Here is a 22,463-nt window from a genome sequence, read left to right on the forward strand (position 1 = left end):
AGAGGGCAGGACGGGCAGGGAGCTGCGGGGGGCAGGAGGCAGCAGCACAGGGGACGGCCCCGCTGCCACGCAGGGCGGGGGAGCCCGGCCCGCCCGGCCCCTCAGCCCCGTCCCCTCACCCCCGCCCGGCGCACACCGCGCATGCGCGCCCGCCCCCGGCGCAGCCCCGCCCGCCCCCGCCCCCTCGCGGCGCCTCCCGGCGCTCTGCGCATGCGCCCTCCCCCTGACGCAAGGCGGCTGCAATCGCCCCGCGCTTTCTCCTGCCCGACCTTGAGTGCGCGGCCGCCCGCAGGCCCCCGGCTGCCCGCGGCTGTGCCGGCACCGGGAGCGCAACCCGAGGGCCCGCGCCTCGGCTCGGTGCCCGCGGGGCGAGCCGCCGCCTCCGTGCAAGCCCCTTGGTGCCGGCGCGCAGCCGCGGGGAGGGCGCGAGAACCGGAGCGCTTTACGAAAAGCCAACGGGAGGAACAGGCGATCGCAGGGACAGCCCGCGGAGGGGGGTCCTTGCGGCGCGAAGCCCCCCCCGCGAGGCCCACGTGGGTGGAGGCTTCCAGAAGAGCCCGGCCCGGCCCCACTGCCCCCCGCCGCCATGCTCAGCGCCCGCCGCGCCGCCGCCCGCCTGCCTCTGCTGCTGCCCCGCGGCGGGCCCGCCACAGCGCCCCCGGGGCTCGCGCAGGTGCGGGGGGGCGGGGAGGGGGCCGTGAGGGGGCTGGGGGGGAGCTGAAGGGGAGCTGAAGGGGGGGGCGGAGGGGCCTGAGGGAGGTGGGGGGCTGGGGGGCGTGAGGGGGGCTTGAGGAGGAGCTCAAAGGGGGGTTTAGGGGTCTGGGGGGGCCTGAAGGGGCCTGACGGAGGGCGGGAGGCTTTGGGGGGGGAAGCTGGGAGGAGCTGGGGGGTGAAGGGGCACAGGGGGGGATCTGGGGGGTCTGAGGGAGGTTGGGGGGCCTGGGCTGGGCTGAGGGGGGCTAGGGGGAGCTGAGAGGAGCTGGGGGGGTGAGGGGCCTAAGTGGGGGCGGAGGGGGGCTGGGGGGCCCCCGCAGAGGGGCTGGGGCAGGCCGAAGGGGACTGCAGGGGGCTGCTGGTGCCGTGCCGGCCGCGATGGAGGCAGGCCCAGGCCGTGTGGGGGCGGCAGGCAGGGGTCGCAAGACGCGCCCCGTTAGCATTGGGCACTCCGCTGGCGCTGGTTCCGTTTGCAGGGAAGCCCAGGGCAGGGTTGCTCAATTCCCCGCTGCCCCGGGACAAAATGGTCGCGGAGGTCGGGCTGGCAACGGCAGGGGACGAAAATGAGTTTAGGGGATGGGGCCTCCCGGTCCGGCAGCTCTTGGTGCTGGGGCCGGCCTGCCCCAGCTGTCGCACCATTGCCTGCGTCTGGCAGGGGCAAGGCCACGAGTCCCGAAGGATCCCCAGAACACTCGTGTGTTGGGGCGCTTTTGTTTGTAACGAGATGCTTTGCTAAAAACACGAGGAGAGAAATGCACGACACTGTCGGAGCTCTCTGAGATGCTGACGTGTGCGTGCAGAGACGCAGCTTGTGCAAAAAAACCATAAGAGTTGTCCCAAAACCTTGAGCGCAGATTTTTCAAGCAGAACATCTGAGGCTGACCGCACACAAGCCTTCAGGAACTGGGTTAATGTTTATCTGCTGATCCTCGTCGTGGGCTGAAGGTTCAGAGCTAAATTAGTGAACTAATTTTTGTCTGCTTAACTGGTAGCGTATGCATAGACTGCTTTGAGTGAAATTGCTCAGTTCAGGTAATAAATATTGGTATTATGGGGATAGTAGTAGTTTTTTTTGTGACAAACGGAAACTTCCTTAAATTCTTGCTTAGTTTGTCCTCAAGATTTTTTAAAAAAATACAGTGTTGTAGGGCTGTGTTACTTCAGAAATTGTCTTCCTCTGAAAGTCTTGGGCTGAAGATCGCTTCCTGTTCAAACTCAACCTTCATGAGAACCTCTTTATTTTATAGACGTTCTGGAATGGCCTCAGTCAGAACGTTCTCAGAGCGGCATCCAGCAGAAAATATGCGTGAGTATTGCCTTGCTTTTTCAGGTCTGGATGTTTGATGTTTATTTCGAACCTTGTGACTCCAGAACTGATTATGGGAGTGGGAGATGGTGAAAAAGAGCAGAGCTAGAACCTATGCCTGTCACTTTCCCAAGGCTGTGTCTTTATCCCTGTAATTTATTTTTTTTATTTCAGGGGAACTTTTAGGATTGTTCTTCCCCCCACTCTCCACCATCAGCAGCATCCACAAAATTCTTGAGATTTGTTTGATTGGAGAGGGAAAGGATGGAAAACTTGTTTTACGCTGGTGTGAAACCAGGGTGACAAGTGGCTCTGTTTCAGTGCAGATAAAGCTTATTTCAAAGAGCTTGTGCGTTTCAATCACTTGTTTGTCATGTTACGGGATGATGAGGAAAGGACAGCAGTTGTATAACTTAGTCAGATGTTCTGTGGGCAGTGGTGGCTGGGGACACGGGGCAGGAAATATGCCTGTGTTAGGGAAACGGCCCGGCTCTGGTCGGTACAAAGACACGGAGCGGTTGCTCATTTTCGAGATCGCTGCCTGAGGCTGGGTGAACCGGAGTTAGAGCGGCCGAGCACCCTGGGGAGTGGGAGGCGATGCCCTGGTCATAAACAGGGCCCTGCTCTGGCTTCAGGGTGCTGCTCTATTCCAGAACGTGGCTTTGTCTAGAAAGCAGAACTACGGTTCGGGAGTTCTCACTAGCCTTGAAAGAGGTAACACGCTTCCTAGAAAGAAAGAAGAGGTTTAAGTTTCCCTCATGTCAGAACCACTCCTGTTTTTCAGAATTAACTTCCTGCCCTTCAGGAGCAAACAGATGGTTCTTTCACTCTGCCTCAGAGGACCCTGCATGGGCTTAGCTAGTTTTGTTGTCTCTGTGCATTGTTCACTTCATGCTAAGCAGTGATAAATGAACTGATCCCATTTATTACTAGCATCTTGACCCCAGGAGGATGTCATCAGGCAAGCTGGAGTGCAGAAATCAAAAGTAACCCAAAACAAGTCCAGGAAACTTCGTGTGAGGAGGGCTGGGCTTACTTGCAACTCATTCTGTATCTAAATCTTATCGGATGTTGAGAAGATACAGTTGAGATCTTTCTGGTGAAGAGTGGTGTTATGTGTTTAAACAAATATGTGGGGATTTAACTGTAGGCAATCTGATTGAGTTGAGAGCCAGGAGGTTAAATTCCAGTGCAAGAGTCAGAGAGCACCTTTGGGCCCAGAACAGCATGTGGGTTTGCTTCGATGTCTGGTGAAAAATGACTTTGTCCTGCCTTCAGACCAGAAAGATTGTATCTAGGTAGTATCTGCCTTTAGCAGTAATCTGATTTTTCCTGTAATGCTCCTTACAGCTCAGAAGCAATTAAGGGTGCCGTTATCGGAATTGATTTGGGTACAACAAATTCCTGCGTGGCAGTTATGGAAGGAAAACAAGCCAAAGTAAGTCAAAAATAAACTTCAGCCTGCAGTCCCAATCGGTGTTCTCGCAGGCGGTGATTTTTGGTGGGGTCCTGTTTTGGCTTTCACGTAGGTGCTGGAGAACTCGGAAGGTGCCAGGACGACGCCGTCGGTTGTTGCCTTCACAGCAGATGGTGAGCGCTTGGTGGGAATGCCGGCGAAGCGGCAGGCGGTAACTAATCCGCACAACACCTTCTACGCTACCAAGCGTCTCATCGGGCGGCGCTTCGACGACTCTGAAGTGAAGAAGGACATGTGAGTGGGGGTGGGGAGGGCGATGCCACCTGCAGCAGGAAGAGCCCAAAACCCAGTGCTGCGTAACGCGACCGGTTGTGATTTCAAATGCAAGCCTGGCTTGGGTAGTGAGGGGTCAAGCAGTTACGCCCTCGTGGTTCAAAGTTTTACTGCTTATACTCTGAGGACCACGCTGTATTTTTATTTTAAGGTTTTCAGAGAGGTCATCAAACAGTACACCAATTAGTATTTCTCCTTGAGAGCCTTGCTAATACTGCGCAGAACTCTCAATATCTACCAGACAAGTTGGTTCTTATTCTTGAGAGCTGTTGCTGAATAAGAACAGAATATGTTGGTGCTTCTGGGGCTCACTGGAGCTGAGGCCATTGGAAATTTCAGTATTCTCTGTCAAAAGCCTGCATGTGGTGTTCTGATGATGCTAATTGTAGGGGATCCACGCTGTATATTGGTACAGAAATTCCGAAAGGAGTTGTTCTAGGGTTTTTTGTCTTTTTCTTCCAGTAAGAATGTCCCATTTAAAATTGTCCGCGCCTCCAATGGTGACGCCTGGGTGGAGGCCCACGGGAAACTGTATTCTCCAAGCCAGATTGGTGCCTTTGTGCTAATGAAGATGAAGGAAACTGCAGGTTGGTAGAGTTTGGTCTTTGCCATGCACAAATACGAGCATGACTCATACTGGGCAGCAGTAACTGGCTGCACTGCAGCAATGCAGACTTCTGTGCTGTGGGAATTCATGCGTAGCAGGCCATGCTGTGGGGCAGGCTGCAGAAGGGAGTGGTGACGGGCTGTTAGGAAACCTCAGGGAGGATCAGTGCCTGTGTTAACGTGGGATCTCTGGCAAAATATTAGTGCTTTACATAAAACACACTCGAATGCCAAGTGTGCTGATTTTCAATTGACTTGAATGCACCCTTTTTTCAGAAGGGGGAGCTCCTTTTCCTTGAAAACTGCAGTCCTCGAGCCTCCTAGGCTGCAGCTGAGCACGGGCTTTGGCAGCAGGGTTTTGAGGTGGCTTGGTTCTTACCCATTGACCAGAAGTGTAGTCAGAGAGGGAATTCTCGAGGGACCTGATTAGTCAGCTGCAGGGAAAAGCTGCTTAGTCTGTGGTGACTTTGAATCTTTACTAGGGAGAAATATCCATTGTCCTGGAGATTTTTTTCCTTTTCAATTCCTAATATATAGTTTCTGGAATAATTTATTACAACAAATCAGTGTAGTAGTAAATCAAATAGCTGTCTTTTGCAGCCTGGTTTGAAAAGTATTATGCAATCACTGTGAAGTGTTTGAAGGGCAGGGCTGAAGCTTGTGACTGAAGCTTCATGTGAAGATTTTTTTTTCAATGTTAGTTCCTGGACGCTTGCTGAAGTTGCCAAGAGTAAAATAGGAATACTGTTTCAAATGCTTGTAAACATGTAGTGTGTATATGTTATGTTATATATCTTACCTATAAATGTTACCTACAACAGATTGTGTGGTAAGGACAAAAATGATTAAGTGATAAGTACCTTACATGCTGAACACTGCAAAGAAACAGAAAACAACCTCAGTCTTGCACGCTGAGAAGGCTAGTTAAGCTCAGGAATTCTCCCTCACTAATGGCATCCAGTTACTGATTGAAGTGCAGAGGTGTTCTGCCAGAAATCCACAAACTGTTCATGGAAGGACTTGGTTTCTGCGCAGTTCCCTCTGCATCTTCCCAGAAAGCAGCAGGTTCTTAGCAGGAAGCCATTCTCCTGTTAGTTCAGGAAAATTATTTCAAATCAAGTGGTAATGAAGTTTGTGGGATTCTTTTTAATGTAAAAATAACTTTTTGTCTCTTTTTTACTCCAGAAAATTACTTGGGACATTCAGCAAAGAATGCTGTGATCACAGTTCCTGCTTATTTCAATGATTCTCAGAGACAGGTATTCACCAAGCTCTAAGATTTTCAGGCTTGTAGGCTGCTTTTAGTTTCTCTCACTTATCAGCACTCTTTTTTTTTTTCCCCCACTTAGGCTACAAAAGATGCTGGGCAGATCTCTGGCTTAAATGTTTTGAGGGTGATTAATGAACCAACAGCAGCTGCACTTGCATATGGTCTGGACAAGTCTGAAGACAAAATGTAAGCTCATGTTCATAACATCAACCCCCTTAAATAAGCGTGCTGCAATTTGCTTTGTAAATGCATCTTCTGGGCTGTTTTTTTCCTGAATCACTGGTTGGAATTCTGCCAAAGTAAACTCTCAGGAGTGAATCCATGCTGTGTCATGTCACCCGTACTCCGTGTCAACTATACTTGTTGAAGAAAGTTCACAACTTGCAGCTACAGCTGAAATTGGCGCTGAGCGTTGGTAATGGAATTGCCTGCTGGTAGCAGTGGTAGGCGTGGCTCGGGCCAGCTGGGCGAGAGGTGGTCACCAGTGGTGCTAAAGGCTGCCCTAAGAGGGAGGTTGAGGTTTGGTGCCTGGTAATCCACAGTTTGTATCTTTTTCCTGGCTGCATTCAACCTTCTGCAGCTGTCAAGGGTGGTCATAAAAATGCAGGGGGGTTGTTACTGACTTTGTATTTGCGATGGGGATTATAGTGCTGTGAAAGGCTTCCATCTTGTAGGACGTGTTTCATGGTGGTCCTAGTGTCCTTGCCTTTGTCATTAGGTGTCTCTCCTCTAAGAAGAGGAAAGAGCTGCGCTGAGAAGGCTTCCACCTGGACTCAGTGCACTCAAGGAATGTGCACACTGATCTCTATTGTTGTTTTTAAAGAACTTTTGTGGATGGCAGCATGAGTTCTGCACACTTATCTCTTGGGAAGAATGATTTTGAGCCCCAGAACTTTGTCTGGGAAGTAATGTTTTTCTGTCTCTGTTCATGTAGCATTGCAGTCTACGACTTGGGTGGAGGCACTTTTGATATCTCCATTCTGGAAATCCAGAAGGGAGTGTTTGAGGTGAAGTCAACCAATGGTGACACTTTCTTAGGTGGAGAAGATTTTGACCAGGCTTTGCTGCAGTATATTGTTAAAGAGTTCAAGAGAGAGGTAAGGTACCTCATCGAAACTCAACCTCATGTTACGTTGTCTTTTAACCCTGCTTAGCTTCTGTGGAAGGATAAGAATTTTCTTAAATTATTAGGACTTCTTTTGGGATCTGTGGCACAACTGAGATTTAAAAGTATTGAAGATACCTGTTAGCCTGACTTCCAGGTCTTAGATCTATTTTCTCAGGGCAGAATGTTCCTCTCCTGGAAGACAGAATAAACAGCAGGGCTTCTGCTTTTTTTCTTGCAGCGTAGCAGGACTACCTATATGTAGTCTGCTTACTTTTACTGACAAAAATCTGTGGGCCGATTGAATGTGTCAGCACAGATGTACGTGGTGCAGTGTTGGCCGTGGGAGACTGCAATACAATTCCAACTCTGTTCCTTGCCTTAATATTCTGTGATGCAGCAGCTTTTCCCGGCTTTTATCCGTAACTTACTGAATAATCACTTCTAGAGCAGAGAGGGCTAACAGATGGTTTTGAAATGCTAAAGATGTTTGCCAGAAGTTTGAGAGATCAAGAGTTAGAGAGAAGTTCAACAGGCTCTATTCCAACAAACATCTTTTCAGTCAAGAGTGATTAAAAAGGTGAACTGCAGTGATGAAAAGCTCTCCATGGCTAGCTAACAGTCTGCTAACATGTTTTTTGTTGCTTAGACTGGTGTTGACCTGACTAAAGACAACATGGCCCTTCAAAGGGTGAGAGAAGCATCAGAGAAAGCGAAGTGTGAGCTTTCTTCATCTGTGCAGGTAGGTGGCTGGGCTCAAAGGAGAGTATCGAAATGTTTTACTGAACTGTTTTGATTATTTTTGTTTCTAAAACTCTTGAAGTAGCTGCTTTTCTCCTGTGCTGGCAGCTCAGGCTTCTGTTTAATCAAACAGCATCGGTTTAACTGCAAGTTCTCTTTCTCAGGACAGTCTCTCAGTGTCTGTTGAGGAGCAAAATCAGTTGTCAGAAGTGAAGAATAACGGATTCTGCCTTTTGCTTCTGTTCTGACACCATGTTTGCTCATTGTGCAGAGAATGTGACCTTGTTCCCAACTTACATACTATAGAAGCATGATGGGCAATAGGGAATTGAGCTGCAGCTAGTACTTCTGTGTTACGGGAAGTATTTAGGGCTTTGTGGAAGCACCTCCAAAACCTTGTGGTGCTGCTCGCACCACTGAAACAGCTAATTTGTCTAATAGCAGGGAATAATTTCTAAAAAGAATCTTATTTTCCACCAGAAGGGTTGCTTAAACAATGAGCAGCATATACACCCTTTCCTTTTCACCCGTTTTGTATCTTAGTGTATTCAAGTTTGTCCTTTATTCAGTACTGAATAAGGAGCTGGAGAAGCAGCAAGCTGGGGGTGTAATAGTCTTGCCGAAGTGAAATTAAGGTCAATTATATAGTAATTGAAATGGGGGCTCTGCCAATTTCTAGGTTCTGAATAAACATTTTTTTTTTTTGTTGGCCAGTGGGGAGCTCATAGCAAGGAGTTTAGGCCAGTCACAATGGGTGCATAGTTCTGCCAGAGACATAGCAGGCTCTGTTTTAACCGGCTCGAGAGCTGGCAAATGCAGTCTGTTCATACCGGGAAAAACTGAATTCCCCAACTCCTTGGTGGTGAAGGGAAAACAGCTCACTGCTGGCCCTGTCCTCCGTGGTATTTTTAAGCATGCTGTTTACAAAGCGAATGCGCACCTCTAGCCTGTAACATGGGTGTAGTTCTTGTTCTGTGAAGTTAAATCTCTAGAGCTGAAAGCAGTAATGTTTTTGTAGTCCTGATGTCATCATGATTCAGCACTTGAAGGTGATTTCAGCGTAAGACTTGATTTTAAAATCTAGGGTGTGAATTTGTAAGATTGTTCACAAATAACCATGAGAAACAGGGATTGTGGCCCAGGGCACTGGTGAATGTTTGGGTTAAGTAGCAGTGGACTAGTTGTCGGACAAGCTGCTTGCCTTTAGACAAGGGTCGTGAGTTAGTTCCTTTGGGTAGCTTACCTTGTATGAAGCGTTAGGTAGTTGTTAGCAAAGTCTGGCTGAAAATGGGCTTTTGTGTTCTGCTGAGGGAGGGAATTAAGGTTGTAACTTCACAGGTTTCAGCTCTTACTTCCTACCTACGATACTGCTGCTTACAACCACTAGTGAAAAGATGTTTTTATCGTTGTTACTTCCTTCATAACACCAACAAACTGTGTGCATAAGCCACGATCACACAAGCTGTGAAGAGCAAGAGCACTATTTTCCGTGACCATGAAAGACTGCTCAGAGTAACACGGAGTATTAAAATAGTTACTTAACGGTTGTAACCATGAGATGTGTAACAAAATCTTTCTTAGCTCTTGTCTGAAATGTAAAATACGAACACGCCTGCTGCCAGGTAGGGACTGGGCTTTGAGTGCACAGGCACGTCGATGTTTTAGAACAGGCAGAACAGAACCTGTAGCTTGATCTGAAACCTGCGTGAGGCTGCCTTGCTTTCTGTTCATGTTTTTCACACTGTGTCTGTTTTTGTGCTGCAGACTGATATTAACTTGCCATACCTTACTATGGATGCCTCTGGACCAAAGCACCTGAACATGAAGCTGAGCCGCTCGCAGTTTGAGGGCATTGTGGCTGATCTGATCAGGAGGACGGTAGCGCCGTGCCAGAAGGCCATGCAGGATGCCGAAGTCAGCAAGAGTGACATTGGTGAAGTCATCCTCGTTGGTGGCATGACCAGAATGCCGAAGGTATGAGATATGTCCCCCTTACGGACCCGGCTGGCACGGCTACCAGTGCTTGCTGCTGAGGGTGATCTATTACGGAAAAGTTCAGGGTCTGGTCATTTCGAGGCTCCGGCCATCGAAGGCCCCCAGGAGCTGAGCAGACGTGCTAGGTAGTCCTGTGAAAGCAGTGGCAAGGGACTCTGCTCTTCCTGCAGCTCAGCTGGGGGTCGTAGCTGAGTCACAGTTTAAAGAGACAAGGGGGAGGTACCAGGATTTGAAAACTCAACCTGATTTTCTGATGCGGACTGAACACAAGCAGTGTTGTTGAGATGTGCAGTGTGTTTTTTGTTGTGGAATTCAGCGTGTGATAAAGGTCCGCTTCAATGACAGTAACTTCTCGGTAATCTCTGGCACCCACAAGCTATCCTCGCCTGTGCAGGGCACTTGCAGATACCTGTGAAGAAACCTCAGAAGCACAACTATTTGGTTACCTGCTGCTTGTGTGTGTTTGTCTACTTACTCGAGGTGGTGCTGGCTGTTGTCAGGCATGCTTAATCGGCTCTTCTCAATGCTCATTACCTAACACCTGGTTCTGGCGTTCTGGTGATAAGCACCAAGTAACTTAAAAGCTTGCTCTGCTGACAAGTACAGTCTTGCAGATAAGGTGCTCTCTTCTGGTAATTTACCGTTTTTATTCATAGCAGTGAGGACTGTTTAGCTCCCCTGAAGTCAGTGCGGAACATGTATGTGTGCTGCTGTCTTCAAGGGTACGGCTTATCCTGTTCTGCAGAGATCAGCAAAATTTCATTCCACGGGATCTGTCGGGCTTGGACAGCTTGTTTTGCTGTTATTGCTTGTGATTGACAGATCCTTGCCAGGATAATACAGTGCATGGTCCGGCCTGGGGTTTTTAGTTCCTTTTTTTTTTTTCCTCTCTCTCCCCTTTCTGAAGTATTATGTGAGCCCGGGGGCTGCAGGTGATGTTAGTGTGTGCAGAAGGTCACCCAGGCAGCAGAACCAAAGGGACGAGATAAGGAAAAGGTGCTGCTCTGGCCAAAGCTCAAGCAGAATAACTGTGCTAAACCTTCCCAAAGCCCCTACCAGTCCAGTTGGATAGAAGAAAAATGGTGAACTGTCTATGAAGTGAGGAATAAAGTGAGGAAAATACTTCTGGAAGTGGGGAAGCCCTTCCCGAAACACTAAGTATCGTTTAAGGGTGGGAGACAGTACATAAATACTCCCCTCACCTTGTTTATGTCCCCTGCTCGTGGCTCTGAGGTTATATAATGTTTGCCTGTAGCCAGAGTTAGAGCTCTGGCTCCAACATCAGTGCCCGTATGTTGTGCATAGCACAGAGTTCTCTCGTGTGTTGTTGTTTGCTTCGCCCCTGCTGGGAGGGAGCTTGCTGTCTTTGGAGTGCTCACGTGGCCAGTGCTCCAGGAAACATAAAGTGGGTGGTTAGAAGTAATGGTTCTTTTGTGCTGTAAAATATGCCTCCGGAGGGAAAGACTTGCACTTAATTATATGTTCATGCATAAAGTGCCTTCCTCTGTAGGGAACGCTGCCTGCAGATGTCTCTTGGCTTACACGCGGAGTTGGACGCTTGCTTACAGCGCAGTTTGCCAGGCACACGATGCTCACCTGTGCAGATGTTTGCCTGCTGAGTGCGCTCAGAGAGGCAGGATGCTGTGAACAGGAACCAGGCTTCACACCCTTCTCAGCAGGGGAGAGAAACGGGCTACTGAGCTGCGGCTCTCATTGCGTTCCCTTCTGGGTACTTCAGCAGTAAATCTGTTGCAATCATGAGCACATCATTCCAAAGGGGCAGAGCAGTGAAAAGCTAATAACACAGCTCAAACCGTCTGCTGACATAGCAATCTACCTCTCTGGTGAAACAGCCCATTAAATAAAGAGTTTGAAAACGCTGCCCTTCATACACTTCAATTTTTTTCTTTATTACATGCAAACAAGATGAACTGTCCTGCTCTGGAGACAGAGCGCAGGAAAGGTCAGAAATCCAGAGCTGTGCTGTCCTTGGCAGCTGTGTTCTGCCCGGTGCTGACGTGTACAAGTTCCAGGGGAGCAGTCCTCGGCTCCTGCTTGATAAACATGGAGTGATCCCTTCTGAATAAGGCTGGGCTATGTGGAAGGACCAATACAGGTGGGGTGCGCAGGTTGATGGGCAGCTGGAGAGCTTGACTGCAAGAAAATCTCCAGAGAAAAGGTTTTCTAGACTGCAGTAAGTGCATGTAACGGAACATGGAATGGTGGATTAGGGAGCAATCACAAGCCTGAGGTTTAGTATTTCTCTCGTGCCACCAGGTTACATGGCAGCAGGACGATAAAGACAAAACCTTTGGCCAGGGCTGGAGCGTTCTTGTGGCTGCAGCGCTGTGCAGCGCTGCTCGCTCTCCATCTGAGCTGTGCTTTTTCCCCATTCAGGTGCAGCAGACTGTGCAGGAATTGTTTGGCCGCGCTCCGAGCAAAGCGGTTAATCCCGATGAAGCTGTGGCAATCGGCGCAGCTATTCAGGGTGGCGTGTTAGCTGGTGACGTTACCGACGTGCTGCTGCTGGATGTGACTCCCCTCTCCTTGGGGATCGAGACCCTGGGAGGAGTCTTCACCAAGCTCATCAACAGGAACACCACCATACCAACCAAGAAGAGCCAGGTACAAATGGACTGTGTCCGGTGGAGGTCTGAGCACCCAAAGCATCCCAGTAGATAGTCTTCTCTCCTCAGCTGGCAAAAAGAAGAAGCTTAGAAGTCAAGGTTTAGTGTCTGCCAATGAGTATCTCTGTTAATTGTTAGTGTGCCCAAAGGAGGAGAATAAAACTGAGTCACCGTGTGCCAAGATATCCTGGGGTGTCTGTGGCCTGCTCAGGATTGCAGCGTGCGTGTGCCATGATGTAACTGTCAACGCATCATTCTGAAGGATCGTGTGGAGACCTGTCACTGAGCACCGCGCCCATCTGAAACCTCCTTTCTTCATCTGTGTGCCTTGGAAACTTTTTTTTCAGATGGTTTTCTTGTACTGTGGGCCACTAGCAGACTTGGGTGTGATCCTTTCTCTCACTTTGCCTTGGCTGGCTCTCCTGGTGTGTGCTCCTACTGATAACGCTTGTTCTCTCTGGTGTGGGGCTGGGACGGGAGTCTTGTCGCTTCAGGAGGAAGCGTTCTGGTAATGTGGCTGCCTGCCAGCAACCGGAGCCTGCTGCTGGCATGGCCTTGCCAGCTTTTGTGTGCTCAAATGCATATAAGATGAGATGCCAGTGAACTTGGCTGTGGCTGGTCGTGGTGCTTCGTTGTTTAGTCAGAGCTTTTTAAAGGAGCAGGAACGCATGAGCAGGAAGCTGTTCATGTGGTGCAGTTTGCTAGCCATCCGCTAACTGTGTGTGTTTTCCACAGGTGTTTTCTACAGCTGCAGATGGGCAGACTCAAGTGGAGATTAAAGTATGCCAGGGGGAGAGGGAGATGGCGAGTGACAACAAACTTCTTGGCCAGTTCACACTGGTAGGTTGGCTGCTTGGTATTCCTGACCTTAATCTTGACCTTCTTTGAGAAGTTCAAAGCCTTCTCTATGTCAGGCGAACCCTGAAGGCAGCGTTGGGGGTGAGTTGTCTTACAGAAGATATTTCACCCTATTTGTAACTTAAAGAAAAGAAAAAAACAGTCCCTAAAGTTAAAGCCTGATGCTGGGACAGCTTTTCAGTGGCAGGGGACCAGCTAGTGTTTAAATTGAGCTCAGTTTCCCAGCAGCGTTAGGTGATCCTAATGATGTAGCTTTAGGGCTAGGCGCAGTCACCTAGCAGAGCCTTCTCCAGTTCTGGGCACGAAGAGCTGGAAGATCTCTGTAGTACCAGATGTGCACAGCAGGTAATCTGGATGTTGGCCTTTCCTCCCGTTACAAAGACAAGACTTAGAGCAGGCTCCAAGCTCGTTGCAGTCCCTATAGAGCAGTCACTTTCCAGCCTGCTACCACTTCTCTGCAAGCACGTGTGGATCTGCCCAGCTTACTGGAGGACAGTTCGGCACTCGGTGTGTGCGGCACGTGGCTGACTGTGGCTCCACGCACAGAATTGGTTTGTCCAGGTATCGGTCAGTGTCAGCAAAGTTTGGCAGTTAGAGCTTTGGATCTTGCTGTTGCTAAGAAGTTCCTAAGGTAGGAATCTGTATGCTGTTAAATCTGTTAAGATACTGTTAATTCTCCACGTGGTGCCAACGGGCATTTTGAGGGCTCAGCTCTCAGGCTTAGTTACCAGTCAATTTAACTGGCAGATCACCAAGATGAGGTGCCCGACGTTGGAGCCTTGCACCCTGAGCTAATGGCTGAGCTCTTCTCCTTCTCAGGTTGGGATTCCTCCAGCACCACGCGGGGTGCCCCAAATCGAGGTCACTTTTGACATTGATGCCAACGGTATCGTTCATGTGTCAGCCAAGGACAAAGGCACCGGGCGTGAACAGCAAAGTAAGTGCTCTGGGGTGCTGCACAGGGATGGGAAAGAAAGGTGTGGAGCAGGGTTCTGTGCCCTGAAGGGACAGAAATCAGGGACTGGGAATCCTGCACTTTGTCCCTGTGCTGTGCTCCTGGGCACGCTGCTCCTCGTGGAGTGCTCTCTGCCACCACACAGAGGTGGCTGAGGCCGCTTGCGTGGAGGTGCCAGCTTTTAAAGGAGAAATCAAACTGGGGAGACCCCTGTAAAATCCGAGGCTGAGTACACCGGCCTTGTGCTGCCACCCTGTTTTGGTTCTGATCTTTGGCAAAGATCTTGAAATTCAGGCATATTGAAGCTGCAGGTGTTTTGAGAAACCACTTGATTCGCTTTCCTTCGTTTAGGCTGCAAACATTTCTAAATGGCAGGGGGCTCGGGGACTTCAAGCTGCCAGTACGTCGCACTCTGTGCAATGAAATGTTAGGCCCGGGGTTCTGGGGTAATTAACAGCGTGGTTGACTCTTTCTAAAGCCCTGTTGTGGGCTTAGAAAATTAATTTGAAGCATTTGTAGATTCCCCTGGTACAAATAGATCTCTTTTGTGCCTGTGACTGGGAAGGCTCTATACTGCCCTTCAGTCATGGCTTGGAGGGAATGACTAGGGCAATCGGATGCATGCTCCAGTTAAGAAAAATACTGTTAACTCTACTGGCAACTCAAAGGTACGTGGTGTTCTTAATCATGCTGCCTGGGTTTTGGCAGAAACTTGATTCCAAAAGCACACTGCATGTTACTTTGATTTCTTTGTAGATTTTTTTTCTGTGGCAGCCTTCTAGCTCGGAATAAATAGGCAACCGGATAATAGGCAACTAGAATTTAAGTTGCCTGTCTGTCTGCAAATACGGTCCTAACTAGAAAGCTGAGCTCCTCATCCCACAGCTGCATCCAAAGGACGTGTGTGTGCATTTGTTTAGGGTTTTGTACGACTGGCAAACACTGTATAAAACTTTGGGGCCAGTTATACCTGTTTTTTTGACTTTGCAATATCCAGTCCACCCAACCAAATTATGCTTTTCTGCAGAACTTGGTTTATGTCTAGACTATATGTTTTGGCTTTTTGACACAAATGGAGAAAAATAGGGGACCTTTAGGAGCCCGCCTACGGAATCGTGCTGTGCTTGCTTATCAAGGGCAGCATGATAAGCTGGGTAGGGAATACTGTTACTGCGCTACCAGCCTGAACGTCTGGCCAGTAGTGAAAGGAATCTCTGTGTCCTGATAAAAAGGGTTCAGTGGTGGTGGGGGGATTTGTATTGTTATTCTGGGTTTTTATTTTTTAATCTACCCCCTTTTGGTTTGGGGGCTTTTTGTGCATGTTTGCTTTCCAGAAGGAGTAACTGAAGAACAAGGTGATTACAAAGAAATAGGCAGGAAGTGTCTGGCAGAGCTGGGGAGGAGGGAAGGAGGGATCTAAGATGTCAGGCTTTTATCTTGCCAACTGCATCGATTCCCCTTCAAGGCTGGTTGTCTTGGTACTGCCCACGAGGCCTGCACAGGTGCAGAGTCCCTGAGCAAGGCTGCTGCTGTGGAGAGGGTTTGGGAAATGAGTCTCCTTTCCTCAAAGAGGAGGGCACATTCTTTATTAATGTTAATTCTCTAATGCAGTTGTTATCCAGTCTTCTGGTGGCCTTAGCAAAGACGAAATTGAGAACATGGTGAAGAACGCAGAGAAATATGCAGAGGAAGACAGGCGAAGAAAGGTAACGTGACTGCTGCAGCACCTCACAGCTTGCAGCATGCGTGCTGGGTACTGCCGTCGTGTGCCGTTAACCGTGCTGACCTTGAAGGAGCTGGAGGTTCTGATCCCCCCAGTCCTGAGCCGTGAGCTCGTGCAGTTACCTGGATATCTGCTTGCTTCCCTGTATCCAGTTCAGACTCCGCAGTCGCAAGGAAGGTTGGGCTGGGTAACTGGCCCTGTGTGATCAGTAACTTAATTCCTCCCTGGAGAGTTACTGGGGCTTGGAGGCAGCAGTAGGCAAACTCACCTGCCTGCTACTCATGACTGACAGCTTTGCAACTGCAGCTAGTGCTTTCTGTCACCAGTGCTCTTTGCTGTTGAGCTGCCCCTTATCCTGGCTGTTTATCTGAAGGTGGCCTGCTGCAGCCAGGTTCTCACAGTGGGGGCGTTCCATTTAATTGCGGGCAGTACAGGGGATATGCACTCTACTTATGAGTATCTTTTAAAGCTGAATTTATAGAGCCTGCTAAGCAAAGCTGCACCACGTCCTCTTCCTAAGTGGGAAGCTGCTTTCTGTAGTCCTTTACAATCTCACTGCCTAGCACCTTGAATGCGCAGTACTTGCCCTCAGCGCAGGTGAGGCTGTCAGGAGGTGTTTGAAAGCCTCACTGACTTTGTCAGAAAGGTCTGATGCTGGCCATGGTTGAGCGGCTGAACCTGTGATACTCACAGGGTTAATGGTTGGAACTAATTGGTTTAATGAGGGTAGAACTAATTAATGACACTACTAAATACGGAGCATTGATTTTTTAAAGCAGACACGAGGAAGGCCTGCTCAGGGATATGACACCAGCATATGTTCACTGATGGCTGAAGCCACACACTGCATTTACCTGCTGTGTGTTCCCCTAGTCTGTATAAACCTGTCTCAGCTGTTCATGCAGCCCCTACTCATGGTAGTGAAGGGATCCGAAGAGGACTAAAGGAAAAAATGCATGGAATAAATTCACATGAGCAGCCTCTCTGTGCTGTAGGAGCTCTAGATCCACAAAAGATTGGCTTAACCTGCAGGTTAGGTGTGGAACACTTAGAGACTTTGGTCTGGAAGCCCCACTGTTTAAATAACTGCATCATTGCCAGGGAGCGTAAGTGGTGGCACAGCACTTGAAGAGACTGCTGAAGTTTCCTGTTGCTGTGCTTTGACTTTGTACCTTAAATCACGGAGGGAGTAAGTTCCTCCCTGTTACAGTCAAAGTGGCATTCATCTCTGCCCAGTGAACTACCGCATGGAGGTTGCTTTCTTAACTAGCACTTCTGTCTCTTTATAAGACTTGCATAATTTGATTGTCAAAGCTCCCCTGTTACACCTTGCTGATTGTGGTTTTACCACCATGGAAGTAATGATAAGTGCGTAGACAGATAGTGCGCTGCTGGACTTAACATCCTACTGTCAACTCTGACATCCCACAAAAAGTACAGACGCAGCATAGAAACTAAATAATTTATCATCTTCTTTCCTCCCTGAGTCTCCTGAGCATATTATCACACCTTTGCTCATGTCTTCGAGATGGAGAGGGCTGGGTGTCCCAGATGAAATAGTTTATGCTGACAGTGGGACGGAATTATGTCTGAGAACTACCACGCTTCTGTCCTTAGAGCCTGCTCAGTCATCTGTTGGTTGTCCTCGCAGCACTAACATTAGGAATTCATACTTCCTACCTAGCACAGTGCTTATTTCCATTGTTGAGTTGTTACACGTGCTGCTAATAAGGAAACATCAGTAAAACGACCCAACATTTGAGTTGTCTCTAGTGCCCTCGTTGCTGAAGAAGCCTAAGAGTATTCTTGGAAAGCTCTGCAGCTTCCTCAAGGAGCAGAACATAGAGCTGTGCAGTCTCTGCACTGGCTCGCTTCTTCAGCCTGCCAGTAGCAGTGCTTCGTTGGTTGCTTCTGTTTCGGTGGGTGTCAGAGGAAGGGCTGTCTCATGTAGGCTGCCTGTTCGGGCTTCGGTGCCAGAATACCCCTAGAAAGGGTTGGCTTGCGTTTCTTTTTTCCACCTTGCCATTAAGAAGGATCCAGGCTGGGAGCTGGAATGGAGTTTGGGGAAAGAAACGTTAGCTGCCAGCTCGCATGTAACGCAGCTCGTAGCACCAGCGCCGTGCGCAGTAGGCCCTGATGAGCTCTCTTCCCCAGGAACGCGTGGAAGCTGTCAACATGGCCGAGGGCATCATCCATGACACGGAGTCTAAGATGGAGGAGTTCAAGGACCAGCTGCCGGCAGATGAGGTAGGTGGCACCCGATCCCCTACGGTAAAGGAGGTGAGGTTCTCTGCCGTATCTCTGCTCGAACTCCCGCTTACCTCCTAGCTGGCTCTGGGCGGCAGCACCAGCTTGGTGTTGCCGTTCTGTGTAACGGTGGCGCAGTCATCGACTCATCTGGGTTTTGCACTTGGGTGAGATGAGCATGGGAAGGTGGAAGAGCATACTTAGGAGGGCATGGTTTGAGTAAAAGCAAATATCCTATTTCAAAGTGCGAGTTGGGTGTCAGTGAAGATCTAGGAGCCTGGGAAGCTGTTAATGAGAGGTTTCTGCATGAGTTGTGTCCTTGGCCTGGCCTTGCAGCGATTTGATAAGAACTGGACTGTGTCCTGCGTGAGAGGAGAGTTTCTCTCAAAAGCTCGAGATTACAAGCAGCGCCTGCCCCGTGTTAGCAGAGGGACAAGGGAAAGCTGCTGTGCAGTCCTGGCAGTCTCGGTGGCGTGAACATAGCATCCGAGAACTTGGAGGCGATGGAAATGATGGTATCCACTTAGCTCCAATTTGTCTTCTATCTTTGGAGTGAAGTGGATAGTTAGTGTCAAAGGAGTGCTTTTCATGCCTTTCTAAGTGACGGTTTAATTTCAACATTATGAATTTCAAAAGCCAAGTTTAAAACAGATTGCACAATCTTCAACTTAACAACTCTTGGGAACGGGATAAAAGGGGCTCTGTGAGGCATTTGAGGGAACAAGATGTTGGTTTGTTGGTAAGGAGCCTCTGATCACTTTTTAAATTCAGTCTTTCAGCTCAGGTCCTCTGTGTTTGGGATTATGATTGCTGGAGTTCACTCTCGCAGGAGCAGAGCCTGTATCTCTGTTCTTTGCGAGGACTGTTTCCTGTGATGTTTTTTGGGGGAATACCAAGGGAAAGAGGGGTAGCAGTGCCTGGAAGAAGCCCTGTGTGGTCTGGGTGGAGCTGGGAGCCTGGCACAGAAGGCCTCGATTGCCTTCCCCATCCCACGGGTCTAAATGAGGAGAACTCTGCCCACGTTTTCCCTGCGAATGCTGCTGAGCAAGCGCTGCCGGCACAGCTGTCCCCCAGTAACCTCCCTTCTCCAGGCCTGCCTCGCCAGCAGCCTGCCAGCCTGACAGAGAAATGCCAGACTGTGTGGAGGGTTTGACAGATGGCTACAGGGGCTGGGATGAGACCGTACTGCTTTTGTTTGCCTCTCTGCTCCTCCCACGTGCAACAAAGGGATTAAACAGGGTTGTGAGCAGCATTACTCGTTGGCTTCCTGACAGTGCCTTAAATATAGATGAAAACCAGCTTTCTTTTCCGTTTACCCTGCTCCCGGGGTGACTGGCTGGCTGGTGAGGTGTGCCAGGGAGAGCAGCTCTCCTCCTTGGCAGGCTGTTCAGTCTCTGCAGTGCTTTCTGTCCTTGGCGCCTCTGCTGAGACTGCAAACGAGGGGACCGCTTAACGCCAACTGCGGTGCGTTTAGTGAGGTGGACACATGCCCGCTGGGAACCGAGCGCAGTCCCAGTCCCTGCACACCATATGGCTCAATTCGAGACTCTTAACTTCACAGCTTCTGGCAAAAACCTGTAGTTTTGCTGTGGCCACTAGGTGGGTGAGATGACAGGAATGAGATTTTTTTCAGTGAACGAGTGCAGTTGCATCACGTTTGTCTGTGTGTTCTTTGCAGTGCAACAAATTGAAGGAAGAAATTGCTAAAATGAGGGAACTTCTGGCTCGTAAAGACACCGAAACGGGAGAAAACATCAGGCAGGCAGCAACCAGCCTGCAGCAGGCTTCCCTGAAACTCTTTGAAATGGCATACAAGAAGGTAGGTTCATGGTCACTTATATTTTATAGCTCTCAGGTGGGGAGGGGGGAGTTGGGCCACCAAACATTTAGGCACAAGCTGTGCTGGAGGCGGTGCTGAGTCTCGGCACAGCTCCCTTTGGCTGACAGCTTGCCAGAGGGGCAGCTGTAGAAAGTCAGAGTTGAAGGCCTGTAATCCTGGCTGCCCTGCTGTAGGTAGGCTGCCTCCCAGAATGTCACATTTCTGCACAGTGTTGTATGGAAAAGTGCTGGCAGCTGTTAATAAGCACATGTGGATGGGGCTTTCCTGTATGTCTGCAGGTTATCTAAAGTAATGTCTGGAATAACTTGAAGATGATTCTGTAACAGGCTTCCTCTTCAGCCTGCCTAAAATCGCAGTAGTCAGGCCAGAGGGATTTTTTTCCCAATCTTCCCGGTGAGAGGCCTGCCTGTTTCTGCCTTTTTTGGCAGACGGGTGCTCACCCTGCCCAGGGGACGTGTGCGGGGATGGAAATGGCACACCCCGCCCAGGTGACCTTGGTGGTGCTAAGCTGCCCTTCTTGGGGAAAGCTGCTTTCTGATGTCAAACTGACAATGTTCAGTGCTGCAATGTAAGCTCGTTATGTCCACTGGGAACGAGTAAGTAATGGGAAGATAATTTCCTTCCTCCTAGTAGCAGTCATGCAGAGACAAAGATTGCTTCCACTCTCCAGCGGACAATTACCCTTTTCTCTGGAGAAGGGTTTCTTCAGTCTAGAAGTAACCTAAACAGCTAGTTAAGGGGAAAAATAACATGTCTGGGGAGAAGCATGTTGTTGTTGCTGCCACTAAGAAGCTCTCTCTTTCACAGATGGCCTCGGAACGAGAGGGTTCTGGAAGTCCAGGAGATCAGAAGGAAGAGAAGCAATAAGAAGTCTCGGCCTTGCCTTGACTAGAGTACAAAGAGGAGGTGGATGTTCTTGATGCTTGGGAGAGAAGGCACCTTCCTGAGCAGAAACGGGCAGAATTCAGACTTACTGTGTTTTTGCAGTATTCTATATATAAAATTCTTTAATGTATAAACTTAGTGATGTGTCTGCTAGATAAATTGTCACATGATGAAAGTTAATTCATGCAAGACAAAGTTCTAAGTGTTTGGCCCTGCGGTATTCAACTGAGGCACCTGAGGACTTGCTGATCATTTGTTTCTGATACTTGACACTGTGGTGTACTAAATCTGGTACCGGAGTTTGGAAACCATGTTAGTAAATCGAAAGGTGGAGATGGAGGTTCTGGTGGAAGCAGGCGGAGAGTAACGCCTGTTTGGATCCTCCGCGTGGATCTGAGCACTTGTGAACAGGTCCTGAGGCCTGTGAACAGCACTGTCAAGGCTGGTTACGTTGCTAGAGAACATTCAGATCTGCAGCTAGTGCCCTTGTTCTGGAGGAGGTGGGTTCTTCAAATTTAGCTGTAACATTTCTTACAAAAGAGGCTACACGGAAGCTGCATACTTTACTTGTCTGAGCCTTCTGCTCCATCCTGTGTCTGTTCTCTGCTTATGGCGAAACAATTTCCTGGATAATAAAAATGGATCCATTCTGGATTTTTTTAAATAAAAGCAGAAAAGTGTCCAACCTGGAGTTCTTGGTATCGTGGCCTTTGTTGGAGAAGGGGAGGCTGACTGTGAGAGCTCCTGTGAAGGAACAGCCAGCTGTGTAGCAGCACTGGGTTTCTGGAATTTGTGCTTGATCCACGTGCAAAAAGAATGCACCTGGTGTCAGATTAGGGTCCGTTGCCCCTACTCCCCCAGAGATGCCTGGAAGTGCTGCTGTGATCTGCAAGAGCTTGTCCAGGGGGACTTCACCTTCAGGCGCTTCGTGCTTGGGCTCAGTCCCCTGAAGCAGCAGCCTGTGGACTGGGAACAGCAGCTGCCTGCTGCTGCTTGTAGCAACCCGGCCTTCCCCTGTGCTGTGCAGTACCCACCCCCTTGCCCCAGCACGCTGTCACCTCTCTTAATCGTTGCTCCTTCTCCTCTTCTGGTGCTGTGGGTGCAGTCTTCTGCAAGGAAAGCGAATGTTATAGCTGCCTTGACCTGACAGCCCAGATAGGTAGCAGAGAGGAAAAGGTTTACTTTTCCTCACAGTGGGCACTTTCCCTGTTAGGATGGCTGTGAGGCCCGAGGCCATAGCCCTTCCTTTTCTTTGCACTCGTGGGCGGGTGGGGGACTGAGAGCGGCGGCTTCAGCCACTGACATCTCCCCAGCGAGAAAACCCAGAGGCAGCTTCTACTTGAAAATGAATGGAGACTTGACCTGTGCCGTTGCAGCTTTTTCCTGTTGCCACATTAAAGAGCGGTGAGCAACCTACCCGTGAAGTCAAAGGGAACCTGGAGCACTTCTGTCCAGACAGAAAAGGTGACAAAGAAGAAGCCTGGCGCAGCCATTGGAAGAGATAAGAGGCAAAGCGTTGCGTGGTCAGGCTGCGGGGAGCGTGGTGTGAGGAAGGCAGGCTGAGGGGGTGTGTGTGTGCTGCCGTTTGTGCCACCTGGGTGTGCAGATGCGTGTGTGTGGAGCGGTGGCTTCGTTCTGTCACGGCATAGCCCCAGCCCTGTCCTTTGTGGGGGCTGTGGTAACAGCAGGGAGCATGTGGCTGCGTTGGGAGAACGGATCTTACACAGCCAGGCCGCGGGTAGCTCCTGCCCTCCTGGATTGCCTCGTGCCGCGAGCCGTCCCCTGTTTGGTTACAGCCTGGAAACCAAGAGGCACCGTTGGGCAGAGCGCGCTGGGATACT

The 22,463-nt window shown here is 49.6% G+C and overlaps 1 protein-coding gene and 1 non-coding gene across 2 annotated transcripts; both read left to right on the plus strand.

Annotated features, from left to right (window-relative positions):
- Positions 1–513: 513 nt before the first annotated feature.
- Positions 514–21,313, plus strand: HSPA9 (heat shock protein family A (Hsp70) member 9). Its single transcript, XM_067005547.1, has 17 exons — positions 514–673; positions 1,962–2,020; positions 3,371–3,458; positions 3,550–3,731; positions 4,233–4,357; positions 5,562–5,635; positions 5,726–5,832; positions 6,581–6,743; positions 7,401–7,493; positions 9,257–9,466; positions 11,885–12,112; positions 12,850–12,954; positions 13,792–13,909; positions 15,539–15,633; positions 17,805–17,897; positions 19,576–19,716; positions 20,545–21,313. Exons 1-17 carry the CDS (start codon positions 587–589, stop codon positions 20,602–20,604), a joined length of 2,028 nt encoding a protein of 675 aa, XP_066861648.1. The 5' UTR covers positions 514–586; the 3' UTR covers positions 20,605–21,313.
- On the plus strand, positions 12,341–12,405 carry LOC125182901 (small nucleolar RNA SNORD63). Its single transcript, XR_007163681.1, has one exon. It is a non-coding gene; the product is annotated as a small nucleolar RNA SNORD63 (small nucleolar RNA).
- Positions 21,314–22,463: the final 1,150 nt, after the last annotated feature.

Source organism: Anser cygnoides, chromosome 14 (genome assembly GCF_040182565.1).
Source record: "Anser cygnoides isolate HZ-2024a breed goose chromosome 14, Taihu_goose_T2T_genome, whole genome shotgun sequence".
NCBI lineage: Eukaryota > Metazoa > Chordata > Aves > Anseriformes > Anatidae > Anser > Anser cygnoides.